Here is a 20,340-nt window from a genome sequence, read left to right as displayed (position 1 = left end):
CTGCAGTCCATCTTCGGCTTCATAGATACAGGTTTCAGCCTCCCACAGCCTCAGCGCGTGCTTATCAAGTTTGGTGGACATGTGATCCATTCGGAGATTTAAGTTGTCAATTTTACCATCTATTGTTTGCAAGCTGTTTTGTACGGCCAATAGTGTCTTCTTGATGGATGTTAGATTGGTTCGGGGGTGGTTTCGGCCTCCTAGTCCAATGCGGTTTGTTGTCTAGATTTGCTGGACTTGTGTGGTTTGAAAGTCAGCCGTGGCTGATTGCGCTCGGACTTCCCCATGGCGAAGAGTAGGACTACGTGCAGAGACTAGTTGCAGAATGCGGTATCTGTGATATATTCCAGCTCCTAACCAGACCACAATGCACCCCTTTACATAGAGACAAATTGAGAGTTAGGGTTGTAGTTGTCCGCAATTAGGGGGCTTGTCTCTTTCAGGTCCCTGTGTCAATGACGTCCCACTGTGCACCAGCAACAATATCAGGCGGATGATAATCCGGGTGGGAAGATGTGGTGTATAGTCGCAGAGGATTCACAGTAGAAAGGATTGCGTTATAATTGCCCCTAAGCCCATATGCGCCTGATCCAAGGCACCCCGCCAGTCTGCCGGCATGTGCTTAAGTATTGGTTCCCTAGAGTGGCAGTTGTGAGCCCCACAGCCCCGTTCTTTGCATGTGGCGGCACCGGTGCAGATGCAGGCCACAAGGCGGGAAAGTGTAGTCTCCTCTGCCAGCCTCCTAGACCCCCCCCCCCCACTCCTGGAGTGTAGTGGCAGAGTGCGGCCTAGCGTTTTGATTAGGCCAGTGGGGCAGCATGTCAGCGGGCCAGGCAGGAGTCCAGGCAGTATCGAGCCTCATGTCTCTGGGACGTCTTGGGACAGCGACGTACATCCGGGCACCCAACTGGGACAATGGCCGTTGAGATATCCCGCATACTTTACCACAGTAGTGAATCTCGGTCCGGAAGATCACCACCGAGCCGCTGCCCTTCTGGCGCGCAGTCTCACGGCTCTCACCTGCAGTTAAATAGTCGCCCGTTTTTGCGTGTTGCTCCGGCCAGATTTCTGTCGACCAGACAGCCGGTACCATCAGGGATCTCCAAAGTGCGTTGTTATTGACAGGCAGTGCGCAGGTTTTTCAGCGCTGAAGCTAGGAGATCGGAGCCGCCATCTTGGAAGCGCCGGCTTGCGATCGGAAATTGTTGAAAAAACGCTGAGGAGCAGCACATGGAGGACCCAAGTGTTGTTCGAAAGTTGCTGGGGACGTTCAGCAGTTCAATATTGTTTCCAGTCGTTGACGAGAATGGTAAGATTGTTAAATGCTTTCTGCTCTGTCCGGCGGATCTGCGTTACATCGCAGCCATTTCGCTGTGTGCCCTCCAGCGCCCCCCTTCAGTGGTTGCCTGTAGGCACGTTCTTCTTTCATGCAGCGTAACTAGAGCCCACTTTGACATTGGCATGTTTACCACTGACTTGGGGCCACCTCGGGTAGGTCAGGACTAGGTTGCTGTGGCACAGACAGGTACTTCAGCGCCCATTTTAGGCAGCGCGCAGGTTTTTCAGCGCTGAAGCTAGGAGACCGGAGCCGCCATCTTGGAAGCGCCGGCTTGCAAGCGGAAATTGTTGAAAAAACGATGAGGAGCAGCACATGGAGGACCCAAGTGTTGTTCGAAAGTTGTTGGGGACATTCAGCAGTTCAATATTGTTTCCAGTCGTTGACGAGAACGGTAGGATTGTTAAATGTTTTCTGCTCTGTCCGGCGGAGCTGCGTTACATCGCAGCCATGTCGCTGTGTGCCCTCCAGCGCCCCCCTTCAGCGGTTGCCTGTAGGCACGTTCTTCTTTCATGCAGCTTAACTAGAGCCCACTTTGACATTGGCATGTCTACCACTGACTTGGGGCCACCTCGGGTAGGTCAGGACTAGGTTGCTGTGGCACAGACAGGGTACTTCAGCGCCTATTTTAGTTCTTTAGTGCAGGTTCTTCCAAGTTTGTGTTCCTGGTGCTGAACAGTGTAGGAAGCTGGTTTTCTGTTGTAGTAGCCCCCCCTTTTGCCAGATTAGTGATGCACTTTGACTTGATGTGCCATGGGTCCCTGCCAATCAGGTTCCCAGGGCCTGTGTTCTTTCCCAAAACTGTACCTTTGTACCCCCAATTGGCTCCTCTCTGTCCACAGAAAAGTGAAGAGTCGACATGGCACACATTCCTGTGTGCCATGCCTGCAACCCACTGCCTATGGTATCGGTAAGACACCTCTCTAACTGGGTGCACCATACCACTGGTGAGGGTACAGTTCCATGAGCACTGTCCCCCTACCGTGTCTAAGTCCATTCTTAGACAGTGTACATGCAGTAAAGCTATAAAGAGTGTATGGTTTGGGAGTTTGTCATTTCAAACTCCACTGCACCATAATGGCTTTACTGAATTGTGGGAAGTTTGGTAGCAAGCTTCTCATCTCAGCATAATAAATCCACAATGATGCCAGTGTGGGACTTATTATACAAATGCACTCAAAGGGCATCTTAGTGATGCCCCCTGAAAAAAGACCAGCTTCTGGTGGATTCCCTGACTGGTAAACACCAGCCTGCCACCACGAGACATGTTTATGGACCCCTGGAGTGAGAGCCTTCGCTCCCTGAGCCCAGAAACAAAGCCTTTCCTGGGCGAAGGTGTTCTCACCTCCCCAGGTCAGGAAGAGCCATTTGTGGCAGGGGAGTGTGAAAGGCCTTCCCCCCTTTGTAACGAGAACCCCCAGCCTCTCCTGCTATCAGGATCATGGCCCCTTTCTGTATCCCCTCTTTTTCAGCGGGAATAAAGGCAGGAAAGAAGTAGAACAGTTCAGCAGGTGTGCCCATCTCTGCCAAGCCCACCCCTCAGGTGGGGGAGGCGAGGGGAAGCCCACTCTCCAATCAAGGTTAGGGATAGTGCCCCACGACCCACACTCCCACCCCACCCCATGGGGTGAGCACACCAAGGCGGTAGTCACCCTAAGGTCAGTAGCCCATTGGCTACTGACATCAAGACCCCTAAAACTCCCCTAAATACAGTATTTAAGGGGCAGCCCTGAACCAAGAAGACAGGTTCCAGCAACCTAAGAAGAAGAACGAAAGAAGACGCCCAGCAGAGGAGATGGCAGACAAGAACTGACTTGGCTCCAGCCCTACCAGCACGTCTGCAGTTTCCAGAGATCCTTTGCCAAAAGTTGCCTTGTCCCCAGCGCTCCAGAGCCCGAGTCCACCATGGATTGACCCCTCCAGGACTCCTCGACGTCACCTGCAGCCCCTGCACGAAAGCCCCCCGAACCCTGAGTGGCTGTGTAAGGTGAAATACAATCTTAAAAGACACCCCTGCATCCAGCTGCCCTGCTCCCTGTAGAAGGGAACCCAAGGTGCACCTACCTCTCCGAGCCCTCCAACTTACCTGCCCAGCTGTTGGTTCCTCCCGGGCGTCTTCCAGGACTGAGCCTGCTGTATGCAGTCAAAATCCCAAACCGGCAACTCCCTTTGGAACCAACAGGCCATCCAACGCCAAAACAGCACCCTGCACCCAGCCGCCCCTGTGCCGCTGCAGGTGGACCTAGTGTGCTAACTCGGATCCCCCTAGGCCCTGAGCCTAACACCGGGAGCTTTGCTCCCACAACCCGTGGCCTGCTCGTGAGCAGCCACCAACCGGAGACCCCCATTCCCCTTTAGATAACATTGGGCCTCAGCATTCTGCACCAGGCTGCCCTAGTGCCACTCAGGGTGCTTTGATAGTGCATCCTCGATCTTGAGGGAACCCTGGTTCTACCCCCAGAATAACAATCCTAGAAAAAAGTACTTCCCTGTAAACTGATGACTTAACACTGGGATGCTCCAGGGTAACCATGCGCTATACAAGACCGCCCTAATAATAATAATAATAATTTCCTCCCAAAGGATTGCATTGACTGCTTTTCTTTGAAAATTCGTCTAAGCGTGAAGTTGGTTTGTAAGGAAACTTGAAAAACTGCAAATGTACTCAAAGGGAATTACTTACCTTTTGTCTATGAAATGTCTCGAAGTGGTACCTAGGCCTATCACACTGATTAGCAGAAGTAACTTAAAAACAAAATCCAAGAAGCAACGTGTACTGTAATCTACAAAGTAACTTAATAGTAATTCTTATGATTGACTGTAAATCAACCAATTGCTTTTGAACCAGCTTTCAACTGTAAATGATTGCATAAGTAATGCAAAGTATTATTTCACTCACCTACACCAGGCCTGGCTTGGTTCTAGAAATAAAGTATCTAAATAATATTTTTATACAAACAAATAGGTCTGAGTACAGCCTTTGTGTGTGTGACATTACTTGCCTGAGTCAGTACAATAAATGCTTAACACTACCCTCTGATAAAGCCTTACTGCTCACCCACGCTACCACAAATAGAGAGTAAGGTGCTATCTACTTTTACCTCTGCCTACCTTTGAGGTCCCACTGGATTCTCTGCACACTTTACTTTACCTTGGTATAGTATGTACGGAGCCAGCTTCATACACAGAGGGCTACTGAACTAGACCTTGGAGTAATTTCTTCTGTCCTGGCACAAGTGGAGGCTTGTTTCCTTGACTTGCCAAAGCTGGTCCTTCGGGTTCAGCAGGCATAGTCCATCTTGGCTTCAGCCTCTTTCTGCTGGGTCCAGCAAGCATGAGTGCAGTTCTTCTTTCTGGGCACATAAAGTCTTTTTTCCACTAGTGGGCACATCAAACTCAGTCCTCTTCATGTGGGTCCCTTGGGTTCAGCAGGTGCAGTCCTTCTGTCTATCTCTTCCAGTTCAGTACTGATCTGAGGTTTGCGGGACTATGATGCAACTTTTATGCCATCTTATCGTTTGTGGGAGGGAAGAACTCATTTGCTAATAGGCCAGATTTTCCCACGAGGCAACTCTTCCCACTTTACTTTACTTCCTTGGGGTTTGGCTACGAAACTATCCCAAGATACCCCTCTCTAGCCAAATCCAAGGCGGTGCAATTCTTCTTCCACTGTGAGGAGCTCTATGCTCACCCCTGGAGTTTAATCCTCATAACGAATTTACCTCGCTACAGTAAAAACTGCAATTTTGTGTTTTGAAGATTAGGGCATTTTAAACATGAAAGGAAGAAGACCTTCTTTTCAATATGAGGTACGCTGTCTGGTTGGCTACCTAGGCCTTCCCTAAAATTGCGCTTGATTAATATTAAAAAGGAAGTTTTGGCCCTGGCAAAACCTTCTAGCCCAGGGTACCTCTCGTACTATATACTAGGACTTATAGGGAAGTTATATAAGTCACTCTGGTATTAGCCAAGTGTACCCATACTAGGAGGTCAGAGCACATGCACAGGGTCTGGACTGCAGGACCCAGAGTATCACAAAGTTAAAAAACCAGCATCATCAGTCCAACAATTTGGAATGGTAGGATCATACAAAAGAGGTACAGCATTGGCAGCTCCACATTGCTTCAAACATTTCCAGAACTGCTGTAGCACCTGGGAGTGGAATAATGTAAGGAATCTTCAGGAGTTAAGCAACTCATTAGAAACCTGTAAATGAGTTAGCCTTAATTCTCTTCAAATGCTCAGGCTGGTTTAGTTTTATATTGCTGTAACATATTATAAATTCCTAAGCTCCTAACTTCCCTTATGCTTTGTTTCCAAATGAAATGTTAGTCAAGTTTATTTATTTTATTTAGCTCTGCATTTATTTTATTTTGTAGAGGTGAAGAAACAACATTTAGCCTACTGGACCTACGACCAGCAACTGAATATCACGCCAGGTAAAACTGAGATCCATAATCTTTTTGCAACCCAAGCGATTGTGCATGCCTGTATCAGTTTAAAAAAATGTTTTTGCATGTGGTCACTCAAATAAGGCTAGAACATTTGTAACACTTGGACTCCTTTCGTATTTTATATTACTCAATATTTCAACCAGTTTATTAATTTAATCATGCTGGTCTGTTCTAGTCCTGATCCCAGAGGGCTACCTTTAAATAATCTTTGGGAGTGATGCACACCTAATTTAGCATGCACAGCTAGAGCCGCTAATTTTGTTTGGATGATTATTAAAACATTGTTTTACAAAGCACAAACTTGAGAGTTCATTAAATTTCTGATTGTATCTGAAAAACAGGTGAATGAACAGATCAGTAAGCAGGGAATAATGCCTTCTCAGCATGGTAATTCTAGAAGCTTCTCAGACTGCAGACATTCTTTATTGTGTTGGTCTTCTATGTCACTATCTACAGTTGCTATCTGCATTTCAGCTCACAGTGATTGGCTGTGGTAAATTGCTGTTTAGTGGGTACAAACCTTTTATTGAGGTGGCACCCCTTTTTTGTAGCGTGCCTACGACTAACTACTCCGGCCGAATCAGGGACGCACATGACGATCTGCTGGTGGAACATTGGACCTGGGTTTCCTACTACCATAAAACCAGAAGGTGAACCCCAAAACCGCCTACACAATTTTCTAAACATTTATTGTTTTTCTCCCATAGGAGAGGATTGTGCGCAATTGCTCACACCTGTGAGTTAGTTTCCGAACTTTGAAAATTCATAACAAAATAAGTACTTACCTGTGAACAAGGTTCTTGGTCTGAAAAATGATACAAAATTAAATATTACTTTTTGCAAATTAGTCTCAATATATTTGTTGTGTCTCATTTATTGCCTCTGTCAGTACAACAAATGCTTAGCACTACCCGGTGATAAGCCTCACTGCTCACCCACACTATCACAGATAGGGTGTTAGTTGTATCTACATTAGTCTCTGTGTAAAAATCGGGGTCTCACTGGCTTTCTACACAGTGTACTTCTTTTAGTGCATTATATAGAGAGCCAGCTTACTACACTCAAACTGTTGAAGTGGTCCATCTCCCTACAGAGAATGAACTTTGCAGTGGAACAAAGCCCTGGGACTGACCATGCCAATGCAGATAGACTTTCCAGGTTCTTCCACTTAGCACTGAAGACTCTCTTGGGAAAGATTAGTCTCATTCTCTTTTGTTTGGAGGTGGGACAAGGTGATTGTGTAGGAAAGTGCCCCTTTTGTCATGTTCACCCCCAAGTTTTGCTCACCATTACTGAATTGTTTGGCTGGAAGTGAACTGTAAGCCTGCTAACCAGGCCCCAGTGCCAAGACTTGTTCCCTAAAACAAGTTAAAAGCCAATTGGCATAAACTGTGGCACCTCGGTAAGTCCCTAGTAAATCGTTCCTCTGGTACCTAGGGAATGGGTATCTCAGAATGTCCCTAAGGGCTGCAGCATGTCTATGTCAACCTGCGTGACATGGTGAAAACACGACATGGCACACACCCCTGGGTACCATGCCCAAATCAGTGCATATGATATATGCAAGTCATCCCTACAGTAGGCCTTGCAGTCTTAAGGCAGGGTGCATTATATTCTATGTCAGGACATATCTGCAAGAGCAGTATGACCCTGTAATTTCTATTATATACTACTAGATATTGCAAGCGAACAGGGAAGCCATGTAATGTACTGGGCCCTGGTCATTACGAGTTTGCCAGCTACATAGTGGCTTCATTGAAACACCCAGTCTTAATAAATCTAAGCTGTTGCCAGTACTAGATTTATTATGACATGCACCTTAGAGGTGCCCCCTGAAAACCTACCAGCTTCTAGTGTGCTGGCTGACTGATGTGGAAGTGAATACATAGTATGGTAGACAGATATGGACACTGGGCAATTATTAAATGTGAATACAGCACAGTGTCTTTTACTTTATCTTCAGTGTATGGGGCGATCCAGGCATCCTGGATTTTTTGACACTAGAATTGTCAATATGGCCATCTCCTTATGTTTGTGATGATTCAACAGATCAGGGAGCCAGCAATGGGGCACAGCCAGTAACTATGTAGGTCGAAAACCACAGGTGTTTAAGGCTCTTCGAAGTTTGGAAAAGGAGATTGGCTTGGTGGATGCATTGGAAAAGTTAAGGGCACTGGATCCAGACTATATGTATTATTCATCCCCCCTGTGGTTCTTTAGCTTGGCTGGATTACTTTTTTTGACACCAGATCTATTGAAAGGGGCCCAGATAGAATTATAACCTAGAGTGGTGTCTGACCACACCACCCTGGGAAAGGTAAAAAAGGAACAAAGGCTGCAGGCTCGGGGACGGAGACTCTCCAGGGGGTACCAGCACGTCAAGAGGTAAGTTGGGATCTTGTAGCACAGGTCGGTACCCCAAAGGGAGGCACAGGGGGCTGTAGGGCGCCGGGTGCAGGGGTGCCTTCGGGTGTTGAAAAAGCTTACCCTCGGCTGGTCGCGGTTGGGGTGGCCACTGGTTCTGAGTCTGCAGGCGTCGGCTGGTTCGTCGAGGAGGGTCTTTGGGTACTGGACTTCGAGTCCCAGTCGCCAGGGGGTCGTTCTTGTGGTCTTGGTTCGGTTGGGCCCGGCCCGGGCTCGGCAGGTGCAGAGTGGGCTGGTCTGGAGCTTCCTGGTTGGCACCAGGTGGGTTGTTGCAGCAGAGCCCCTGCAGATGGTAGTCCCAGTCTTCAAGAGGGTCAAGGCAGGCAGGTCCTCCGGGTGTTCCAAGGTTGCTGTCTACAGGAGTCGCCGGGATTAAGCAGGAGCAGATTCCAGGATCGGCAGGCCGGTAGGGCTGGGGCCAAGTCAGTTGTTGGTGTCCTGTTGTTAGCCTGCATGACGGGTCTTCCTCTTCTTGATCTTCTTTCTTCTTTTCGTATCGGGATCTGAGGAAGGAAGGTTCAGGGAGCCCTTAAATACTGAATTTAGGGGCATTACAGGTAGGGCAAGAACAGGGACCCATGGGTCCCTGCCCTGGGGTGTGTACACCCCCTAGCCTGCTCCTCTCCTGTGGGAGGGGGGTAGGAGCCTAGCTGTGATTGGGCAGGGCTCCCCATCTCCAAGATGGCTGTAGCCCTGGGTCGTGCTTCACCTAGTCTCCTCCACCTGAGGGGTGGGGTTGGCACAGGCTGGCACACCCCCCTTCCTGACTTAGTTTTTCCCGCCAGTCTTCCCGCAGAGTGAGGGGCAGGACTGGTGGGGGCTGGCTGCTGGGTATAACAAATGGTCTGGAGAAGCTCACAGAGGCGGCATGCCTTTGAAGCTTCCCCCTGCCCATCTTGGGGGAGGAGACCTAGCACTTCGCCCAGGATATGCATTGTTGCAGGCCCAGGAGAGCGGGGGCTCCTCTACCCAGGGGTCCAGCAACATGTCTGTTGTGTGGCAGCCTCTGCAGCCACTCACCCAGACGTGGATTGTAAGTTAGGTTTTCAGGGGGCATCTCTAAGATGCCCTCTGGTGCATTTTACATTAAATCTCACACTGGCATCAGTGTGGGTTAATGTGCTGAGAAGTTTGGTACCAAACATGTCAGTCTTCAGTGTAGCCATTATGGTACTGTGGAGTTCGTAATGACAACCTCCCAGCACCATATACTCTTATTGGCATCACTGCACTTACAGTGCCCAAGAATGGCCCTGTGTACTGTAGGGGGACAGGGCTCATGCACCTGGGCCCACACCACTGGCATAGGGCACCTAGCTAGAGGGGTGACTAATGTATGCCAGGGCAGTGGGTTTGTGGGCATGGCATACAGGGATGTGTGCCATGTCGACTCTTCGTTTAGTTCTGTACCTAGGCACTCACCCTGCCAAAGGCAGTGGGTGGGTACCCAGGTACAGGGCCCCTAAGGGTGGCACAATAAGTGCTGCAGCCCTTAGGGGTTTTCTCTGGTCACCATGCCCTGGGTACCTAGGGTACCATTTACTAGGGGCTGATTGGTGGCCAGAGATGCCAATTGGGTTTTGTTTCACCACAGTTTTTAGGGAAGGAACACAGGCCCTTGGCACCTGGTTGGCAGGAGCCCAGGGCACACTCAGTCAAAGCACATCAGCAATTCAGAAAAAAGTGGGAGCATACCATTGCCAGAAAGATGGCACTTTCTCACAAAGTGCAACAGTCTATTTTAAACACTCCTTTTGACAAGGAATATCTATTGAAGCCTGAAGTAGACAAATCATTAGAAAAGATGAAAAATGACATTGAGGTAGCCAGGTCTATGGGTGCTCTGCAGTCTCTCTATAACCGGGGCTTCTTTGGTTGCTCCTTCTACCGTGGGGGGTCCAAATTCATATCCTCAGACAATACTGCCACCCCTTACAAAGGCAACAATAAATCATCCGCTACAAGGGGTTTCTTTAGAGGGGGATATAGAGGTAACAATAATAAAGGTTGAGGCAAGGGTTCCGCACCGCGTAATTCTCCCTCTCCCATTAAGCAGTGACTTACCTACACTTCTCCCCGATCATCAAACACCGGGGAACGTCTTCTACAATTCCTCCCCATTTGGCAACCTATCACTACAGACAAATGGATGTTAGTAATCATCCAACATGGTTATTGCCTGGAGCTTACCAACAGTCCTCCAAACATACCACCACGTTCTCACAAAATATCACCAGAACATTTACATCTACTTCATCAAAAAGTACAGTCTCTCCTCTTCAAAGGAGCCCTAGAACCTGTGTCGTTACAACAACAAGTGACAGGTGTGTACTTCCTGTACTTTCTCATTCTCAAAAAAGAGACTGCTCCTTGAAACCTATTCTAGATCTCAGAGAACTAAACACCTACATACATTTCAGAGCATTTCCACATCGCAAAACTTCAACAAGAACTCCCGCTTCTACAGCAGGGCGATTTTTATGTCTATTTATGTCTATTCTAGGCTTAAAAGGTGCATATTTTCATATTCCAAGTCATCCAGCTCATCGAAAATACCTCAGATTCATGAAAGCGGGTCACCTTTACCAATTCAAAGTGCTACAGTTTGGAGTCACCACTGCTCCCATGGTATTTACCAATGTCTGGCAGTAGTCGCAGCACATCTGAGAAGACAACACATCCATGTCTTCCCATATCTGGAAGATTGTCTCATCAAAGCCAGTACTTACTAGATGTGTCTCCAACGCACTCAAACCACTATTCACTTACTTCAACAACTAGGGTTTACAGTGAATGCGATGACGTCTCATCTACAGCCTTCCAACACACAAACTTATCTGGGAGCCACAGCAGACGATCACAAAGCTCTAGCCTCTCCCATTACAGCCAGGATTCTCAGTATACAATCCTTTCTCACTCCATTTCACCCCAACCAATCATTGCCTGCACGAGTCTTCATTCAACTGCTAGGCATGATGGCATCTTGCATTACAATTGTTCCCCACGCAAGACTTCACATGCGTACCCTTCAAGAATGCTTAGCAAGTCAGTGGAACCAGTCGCAGGGTCGATTAACTGATCTAATGTTGGTAAACTGCTGCACCCATCGCTCTCTGCAGTGGTGGAACTTACAAAATGTATCTAAGGGGCGGCCCTTTCTCGACCCAGCTCCACAGACAGTGCTAACAGCAGACGCATTGCTCACTGGTTGGGGCGCTCACCTCCAAAGTCACACAATCCAAGGATTATGGACACTAAAGTACCTAGAGCTACAAGCAGTGTTTCTAGCACTCAAAGCCTTTCAAACTCGCCTAATATACAAAACTGCCCTAGTCCACACAGACAACATGACAGCTATGTATTACATACAAAACTGGGCGGGAGACACTCTGTCCAACTGTCATGCCTAGCACAAGCCATTTGGAAATGGGCCATACATCACAAAATCTATCTCCTAGCAGAACACCTTCCAGTAGTAAACAATCAAATTGCAGACCTTCCCAGCAGGCAGATTCTGCAAATCCACGAGTGGGAACTTTATCCCCAAGTCCTTCTTCCCTACTTTTAGCAATGGGTTTCCTCACATAGAGCTGTTCGCCACAGATCAAAAAAGCAAAATGCCCAAGCTTTTTCTCCAGGTTCCCACACCCGCTCTCCAAAGGCAATGCCCTATGGATGAATTGAGCGATACCAAAGGGGATGATGGACGGAGCGTTTGAGAAAATCAAACACTCACCCCCAGTCAACTGATCTGGGTCCCAGGATGCTTGTTTCCGGTCCAGGGAAGACATGGTTTGGCAGTTCGGGCTGGACTGTTCCCATGAGGCACAGGGATATTTGCCTACACTTTTCTGCCTCTTGCACTCCTTCCTCTGGTAGCTCGGAAACTCAGGCAATCATCCCTCAAACTCATAGCTCCCACATGGGCATGTCAACCTTGGTTCACCACCCTGTTAGAGCTCTCAGTAATTCCACTCCATAAGCTGCAACTCCTCACTTGGAGCCATGGAGAAATCAGACATCCAAATCCCAAGTCACTCAACCTGGCGATTTGGCTCCTGAAGTAATTGAGTTTGGTTGTTTATAATTACCACCAGACTGTATGAATATCCTAAAAGAGGCTAGGAAACCTACTACTAGGGTGTGTTATGCAGCAAAATGGAAACACTTTGTTATATACTGTAATAATAACCATACCAATCCCCTTGAAGCTTCAGTACGAAACATCATATGTTACCTTTTACACTTGCAGCAATCTGGATTAGATTATACATCCATACGATTGCATTTAGCAGCAGTATCTGCATACTTTCAAAACAGACAACACTTCTCTCAATTCAGAGTACCAGTGATTAAAGCCTTTATGGAAGGACTAAAGAGAGTAATACCACAAAGAGTTCCACCTGCACCAGTATGGAACTGGAACATAGTCCTTACAAGGCTAATGGGTCACCTTTTGAACCAATGCACAGGTGTCAATTACAATTCCTCTCATTGAAGGTTGCGTTTATTATTTCAATCACTTACCTAAGGAGAGTTGGGGAACTCCAGGCACTAACTACCCAAGATCCTTTCTTTCAACTTCACAAAGACAAGGTGGTTCTTCAAACCCATCCCAAATTTCTACTTAAAGTGTTTCTGCTTTTCACATCAATCAATTGTGCTACCTGTACTCTTTCCTCAACCTGATTCTGTAGTAGAATGAGCTCTACACACACTAGATGTTTGAAAGAGGTCTACTATATTATGTAGAAAGAACAAAAGATTTTTGTAAAACAAAACAGATTTTTGTTGCTTTTTCGCCACCACACAAATTCAATCCCATTTCTAAATCGGGCATTGTGAAATGTATCCAAACATGTTATGTAAAAGCGAAAAGAACCTTGACAATACCCCCTAGAGCGCATTCCACATGTAAAATGGGGGCTACTATGGCCTTCTTAGGGAATATTCCCTTAGCAGACATCTGTAAGGCAGCAACATGCTCTTCACCGCACACATTCACCAAACACTATTGTATAGATGAGTTAGCGAGGCAACAAGCTAATGTAGGTCAGGCAGTACTTTAAACAATTTTTCAAACAACTACAACAGCTACAGGTTAGCCACAGCTTTGGGAGAATACGGCTGTATAGTCTATGCAAAGAATGTGATCTACAGCTCACATGCCTCAAATGGAAAATGTTACTTACCCAGTATGCATCTGTTCTTAGCATGTAGAGCTGTAGATTCACATGCGCCCACCTGCCTCCCGGGTACCAATACCTTTAGGGAGTTCTTTCTTATCTTGTATTCATACGCATGGACATCTCTATTGTGCCTTTTACTAACTCCATTCTGACCCGGTGTGGGAAAACAATCTAACAATGAAGTCGATACCCATTTACACTATCACTGGAAGGAGTCCACTACTTTGTGACTGGAAAGACTGAAACTTGCAAACATCCAGAACCAACACTAGATGGCGGGAGTATGCAAAGCATGTGAATCTGCAGCTCTACATGCCAAGAACAGATGCTTACTGGGTAAGTAACATTTTCCTTATTATATAATACTCACTAACACATACAGATATCTCCTACCTGGAGGTATGCACAATTCACACAATACTTTGCATAGAAATCACGTAAATAGTGCAAAATACACAGTAGACCACGAGGGGGGGACCAAACCATGTACAAAGAAAGTGGTATAAGAACCACGACTCATGCCAAGACAATGCCTAGAGCACTTAGAAGTGCCGGGGACTCAAAGACCCACCCAAGGTGAGTGACTTTGAACCCCAGAGAGATCGTGTGCAATGTGGGAACACAACCTCTTTCTTCGTACAAATCAACTCGTACGTCTCGTTGCAATTTTAAAGATTGAGGACCCTCCCCAGTGGATCCTGAAGAAACCCAGTGGAAGACAAAAGGTTGGAGAGCCACCCCACCTGTGGATACCCTAGTATCCTCGTTACCTACACTAGGAAAACCGGGTGCATAGATGTGAAGTAGTGTCAGAAATCGTGGTCGAATCCAAGGACTTCAGTAAAATGTCGCTGCTGGAGAAGGAGAAAGTGTCCAGTGGAATCCAAAACTGGATTCAGGTTGAGGAGTACCTGCAAACAGAGGGGACCGAGTCTATGTCACTCAGGAGTGACCTGGAGACCTGGAAGACGAACGCCCACCCATGTCGGGAGTCTCAGGAGAGTTGACAGTGACTTTGATTCTGCAGCTGTGAGGACCAGGCAATGCTGTGGACGACCAAGAGCCGTGCATGAGCTGTCCCATGTCGAATATCGAGAGTTGAGGTGTCAGTGACTGTCGGAAGCACCAACAAGCCTTGGCAACTGCAAACAACCTGGAAGTCGAAGAAGGTGCAGTGTCGGGACCAGCAAGGTCCAGGGGGCTAACCACATGCAGCGGAGTCAGGACAGACCAGAGGCTCGAGCAATCTGGGTAGCCCAAATGAAACAAAGATGACACTCAACAGGACCCAGAGGCTGGAGGCACTGGAGTCTCAAGAGGACCTCGAGCAGCTCACCAAAAGATACAGGCCACAGTGCAAATGATGCTATGTGGATGAAGATTTTGGTCACTGGAGATGCTTGAGGTTGGGGCTCCTTAGAGCCTGAAGATCTTGGTGGAAGGAAGCCAACAAGCCTTTGCAATGGCAAGTCAACACTGTGCACATGGGTTTGGTTCCTGAGGCTCATACGAAGGATACTGGCCTCAAACTTGGTGAGAGGGCATGCCTCGACATCTGGGGAGAACCACCACCTGTGTTGATAAGCCATTCGGAGACGTGGGAGCTCAAGATCAGCAGACCGGTCAGCTTAGGTGCCGTGCCTGCAGATGCAGGGACATGACTGCTTCACTCCAAGAGAAATTCCTTCAGGTGTCTTGGATGCCCACAGGCCTGGGAAGGTTCCTGTATGGTGCAGAGGCACAGATGATGCTGCAGACTCGAGGGGAGACTAAGTCGAGCCCAAACGAAGTCCAGAGTGCCCAGACGGTCGAAGTTGAAGTGGTGTCTGAATTAAATTGTGTCCCACTGTAGAAAAAGGTACGGGCAGAAGACCTTTTTCAAAGTTGCCCAGCGTTAGTCGCCTCTATACCCACTCAAGTTACCAAACAAAGATGATAGGATTTGTTGCAGCCAATTTCGAGATAATCATTGCGTAATTACGCAGTGCCCCTCTGTATGGTATATGGCTCCTTCACTTACAACCCGTGAGAATGGCCTTGGTAGGCTGTAAGGGGTGTCCTGCTCATGCAGGGTCACTTTCATTGTAGTGTAGTTCCTAGTTTCCCACTAGGCCCTGCGCATTGGAATAACATAAACAGTAGTATCGACGTGGAACTGCTTATATTCCAGGCCTCCACTGACTATGCTAAACTTAATTGGGTTGTGTTACCAACTAGCTCAGAGGTCACTGGAAACTTTCTTCTCTGCATAGGAAGTGATCAGCTTCCTTGGCACAGACAAGAAGGGATTCAGTTTTCCAACAACCGTGCAACATGACAACTTTGCTCCTCAGATCAAGAGTCGATCTCTAGGGTCGTGTGAAACAATAGACATAGATTTCACTCAGTCAGTCTAGTGCAGTTTACTTTCACGAGATGTAGAGAATAGAGAGACGGGCGTTTGTCAATAAAGGGTTAACATTTATTGAACAGTCTTTCTTCTCGTACAAGAGAAATGTATTGCCACAATTGCAATAATTGTTATTATAAAAAGTACGTACAGTAAGATAAGTATTGCGAAATAGAACTGTAAAAGCATTGATATGGTTTCTTAGCCATACAATGGTTTAAAAGTAATAAAACATATATACAGTCATATATGGATCAAGCAGCTTGCTGACTTCTTTGTTGACAAGATCCGTAGGATTCAGGACTCTTTCGATCGGGTGGAGTCCCTGGAAGTGGACGCAGCTGTGGAAAGTGATCTGAAGGTCCTTCCATCCGCTGCAGCCGAGCAGGTGCCCACTCTTTCGACGTTCCCCCCGTTATCCTGCGAGTCCTCTCTGGAGCTGCTTTCCCGGTTGAAATCTGGATCCCCCTTGGATGCGTGTCCGGCCAAATGCCTGAGCTCGGTGGCACCAGCTATTAACAACTTGCTGAACCCCTTGCTCAACATGTCTCTGAGTTCTGGAGTGGTCCCTAAAGAATGGAAGCATGCTCTTATTCTCCCGCTCATTAAGAAGCCTCTGCTCGACCCTTTACAGTGGGCCAACTATAGACCAATCTCCCTCCTCCCTGCTCTGGCGAAGGTGGCGGAGAAACATGTTCAGCACACTCTTACCACCTTTATAGAGAATAACAATCTGCTGCATGACTCCCAATCTGGTTTCCGTGCTAACTATAGTACGGAGACAGCTCTTGTGGAGGTGACCGACGCCATCAGGGAGACGCTTGATCTTGGGGGAAAGGCCATGTTGGTCTTGCTGGACCTGTCGGCGGCATTCGACACCGTCCCACACGCCGGCCTCCTCCGAAGACTCTGGGAGGTCGGTCTGCGGGGGACGGTGTTGGACTGGTTTCAATCCTTCTTAACCGACCGTCGGCAGGTGATCTGGGCTCCTCCGTTCTCCGCGGAAATGCCTTCGCTAGAGGTGGGGGTGCCTCAAGGATCCATCCTGAGCCCCACCATTTTTAACATTTATGTGGCCCCTTTGGCAAAGGTCGCGGAGGCATTTGGAGCCCGGGTCATTTCATACGCTGACGACACCCAGCTCCTGTTCACCTGTAGGAAGGGAGAGGTTTTTAATGGCGACAGAATCAGAGACTGCCTAAGTGCTGTTTTTGCATGGTTTCAGCACCAGAACCTGAAGTGTAACTCGGATAAGTCCGAGTTGCTCTTTTTTGGCTGTGCTGAAGACCCTGGCTGGAAATCGTGGTGGCCTTCCGACATGTTCCCCCCTGAGAAACCAGTTGCCCAAGTAAAAAATCTGGGTGTGGTATTCGACGACAGTCTTTCCTTTCGTCCCCACATCACGGGCCTGGCGGGAAAATGTTTTGGTATCCTGAGGATGGTGAGGAAATTTCTCCCACTGCTTTCCCTTCAATATCGCAAGAACATTGTGCAAGCACTCGTGGGTTCGCGTCTAGATTACGCTAACGCACTCTTCGCTGGTCTGCCTAAATATCTGGTATCCAGATTGCAAGTGGTCCAAAACTCGGCGGCCAGAGCCATCTTTGGCCTTCCACGGAGAGCCAGTGCCTCTCTACTGCGTGGAAAACTGCATTGGCTGTCTATTCCCAGCAGAATTAGTTTCAAAGTCCTTACGTTGGCGTTTAAAGCCCTCCACTGCATCGGCCCAGCGTACCTCAGGAAGCGGATTGTTCGCTACGTTCCTCGGAGGAGTTTAAGATCTGCTGACCTGGCTAAAGTGGAGATACCAGTGATCAAACGCGTGCGGATGGGAGGCCGGTCTTTCCAGTTTATGGCGGCCAGGTTGTGGAATGAGCTCCCTCTATCACTCCGCAAGGCTAATAATCTTCTGGCCTTTAGAAAGGAGCTCAAGACGCTCCTATTCTCCACCTAACCAGTGGGCCTACAGTGTTTCTGCCGCTGGGTTTTTTCTTGGTTGTGTTCAGGACTCTCTGCCAAAGCGCCGGGACACCCGTTCTGGGTAGCCGTGCGCTCAAGAAATACAGTTCTAACATAACATAACATATACATTAGGCTAACATACTCAACTGGTGCTTCTAACTAAGCCTACCCCAGTGTGCCTGACCTAAGCCTAACACGTGAGAAGGGGAGCAAGTAAGTAGCTTTAAGTTAAGTTGGTTTTGCCAAGGTTTGTTTCAAGAATTCTCATCTAAGGGTTTAGTCAACACCATACCTCTGAATAGAATGATGGAGGATTGGTATCTCCTTCAGGGGTCTCTCTCGATATCCCAGTCACCCGCGAGGGTAAACCGGAAGCGCCGGGACTGGATTTCTCTGCACGAGAAAGGCAGCGGCTCTCTTCAGCGCGTCGAGGAAGGAGGGGGGACAGCGTCCGCGGGCAGCTGGAATCTGCTGGATGTCTTCGCAGAGGACGGCTGTTCAGCTCCTTAAGCGTACTGCACCATAGTTCGCGCTGTAGCGGCGATAATGGTAATCAGCAGCTTCACCACCACAGGATAGCAGGCTGCAGCGACAGAGTGCTAGATTTACCAACACAGGGTCATGCAGGCAGCTGGCATCAGCAACAGGCAACGAACTCACATTGCTTAAGGCAACGTTGGTAATATTTATACCTGACAGGTGCCGGGTTTGACGCAAGTTTGCTGGACATAAGACGTCAATTAAAGATGTCACTAGGAAGTGACAGTTATCAGTTGCTCATTAGAGTTCCATTACTAATCAAAACATAGCAAGCGGGGATTTCCAGGTTTGCTAAGTTTTTATCTTGTTGAAGAACTCGGAGTGTTATCTAGGAATATCAGATAGTGACTGCTGCTCTGTCATTGCACTAATTGGTCGCAAAGGAAGTAGCAGAGAGTCATGCTGGAATGTGGCTCTGTTCGTGTGAGGCCAGAGATGACTTTTCAGAAAATCGCACTTGAACGGTTATGCCAATATAGGGAATAAATGGATTTATAGCCGAATAGGGGCATAAGGTCACAGTATCGATCAGGAACCTAGATAAGCACGCAACACACACTCCACGTTTTCATGTCCATCAAAATTACTAAAACTAAGCAATAAGATGCATGTGTAACATTGCCCACCCCAAAATACATAAATGCATTCGAAATAGGCGTACTTGTAATACATGGAATTTAGGTACTGTACGTTTTTTAAAGCATATTAATCATTCAAATAATTATTGCATATGAAGTCAATGAACGATTATGCAAAAGGAATTACACATGAAGTATCTCTGACAGAAGAAAGGCGAGATAAATCATCACATAAAAATGCATTGTAATAACATGTGTGCTAGAGGCTGGTGTTATGTTGTTATGTCTCTAGATGTGTTTAGAAATAGAAGTGTGAAGCTTCTGTTCTCTAAGAATAGTTTTTACGCTAAGCAAAGAATTGTTCGTGCCAAAAAGGGTCAATATTAAAAAAATTGTCCAATTCAAAGAAAATAGATTTCCAAAGCTCCTGGCAGTTTTTGTTGATCAAAACTGAAGGCCGAATTCAGAGTTCATGGGAACGCTGTGTGTCGGAAAGCTTCTCAAAAAGTTATTGTTTCTCTGTGGGTGAGAACATCGTATCAGACAGGCTCTCAAAGAATTGGTCTACAAATTCAGGTGATAGTTCAACCAAATTAGATAGCGCTGTAACTTGGCAGGTGTGAGAATGATTGCTGTCATCGAAGGCAGGACCAGCAATGCTCACAGAACGTTGTACCTGGATGATGTTGCTTTTGTCACTCGCTCCACTGATACCACTTGGCTGTAGTACAGGAGTCTCCACAAATGCCGTCATCAGGATTGGTAGCCGCTGGGGACAACACAATGCGTGAGCCGTTATTGGACTGAGCAAAGTATCGACGTCCATTGGTACTGCTGATGGAAGTGAAAGACAGATGTCCAACACGCATTCATCGCCGCAAAGCATACACCGTAGCACAGGTAAAATGCAATTTTGCCATATCGGTCTGAATGAAAGGAACCAGGTCATGTTTAGATCTCTCAGCCTGGCCAATCCGAGGACGTTAGTTATCCTGTCCCTGTAGCGCATTGCTAGGATTGTCTCTTCCATTCCCATGGGAGCTATGTCTGAGCCGAGGCTTGCCATAACGTAGCAGGAGGGTCAAAAATAGAATCCCTGCAACGAGTCCCAAAAATAGTGGTAAGCTGCCAAAAATGGAGTGCACAAAATTAGGAAAGATTCCCAAAATTGCCTTGAAGGGTGTTAGCAGTCCCGTAAAGACTGTCTTAAATATGCCTGGGATGCTTGTTGCACTAGACATGTTAAGGAGTTGGCTGAACATTTCTACGAAATGCACGGGGCAATTTGTTGATAAAAGGTCATGGACTTCAGTAGCCGTCCTTGCGACTAGAAGATCATACGTCTCTTTAGATGACGTTATAGGCACTGTTGTCTGTAAAAGTACAGATTTCATTTTGCTTAATGTATCAATTCGTATAGAATAGAGATTCAGACGAGGCCAGAGGGGAGTCACTATGTCTGGAGGCC

General features: G+C 47.4%; 1 protein-coding gene across 1 annotated transcript in view; it reads left to right on the top strand.

Annotated features, from left to right (window-relative positions):
* The window catches only part of LOC147718758 (fibronectin type-III domain-containing protein 3a-like), a 417,154-nt gene that overhangs the window by 140,715 nt on the left and 256,099 nt on the right, over positions 1-20,340 (top strand). The window contains exon 10 of the mRNA XM_086918744.1: positions 5,716-5,775. Within this exon, the coding sequence (XP_086774870.1) occupies positions 5,716-5,775 (60 nt within the window). The remainder of the gene's footprint in view (positions 1-5,715; positions 5,776-20,340) is intronic.

This window comes from Lissotriton vulgaris, chromosome 4_1 (genome assembly GCF_964263255.1).
Source record: "Lissotriton vulgaris chromosome 4_1, aLisVul1.2, whole genome shotgun sequence".
In the NCBI taxonomy this organism is placed as follows: Eukaryota; Metazoa; Chordata; class Amphibia; order Caudata; family Salamandridae; genus Lissotriton; species Lissotriton vulgaris.
Note: the sequence above shows the minus strand (reverse complement) of the source record. Positions and strands in the feature narration are given on the sequence as shown.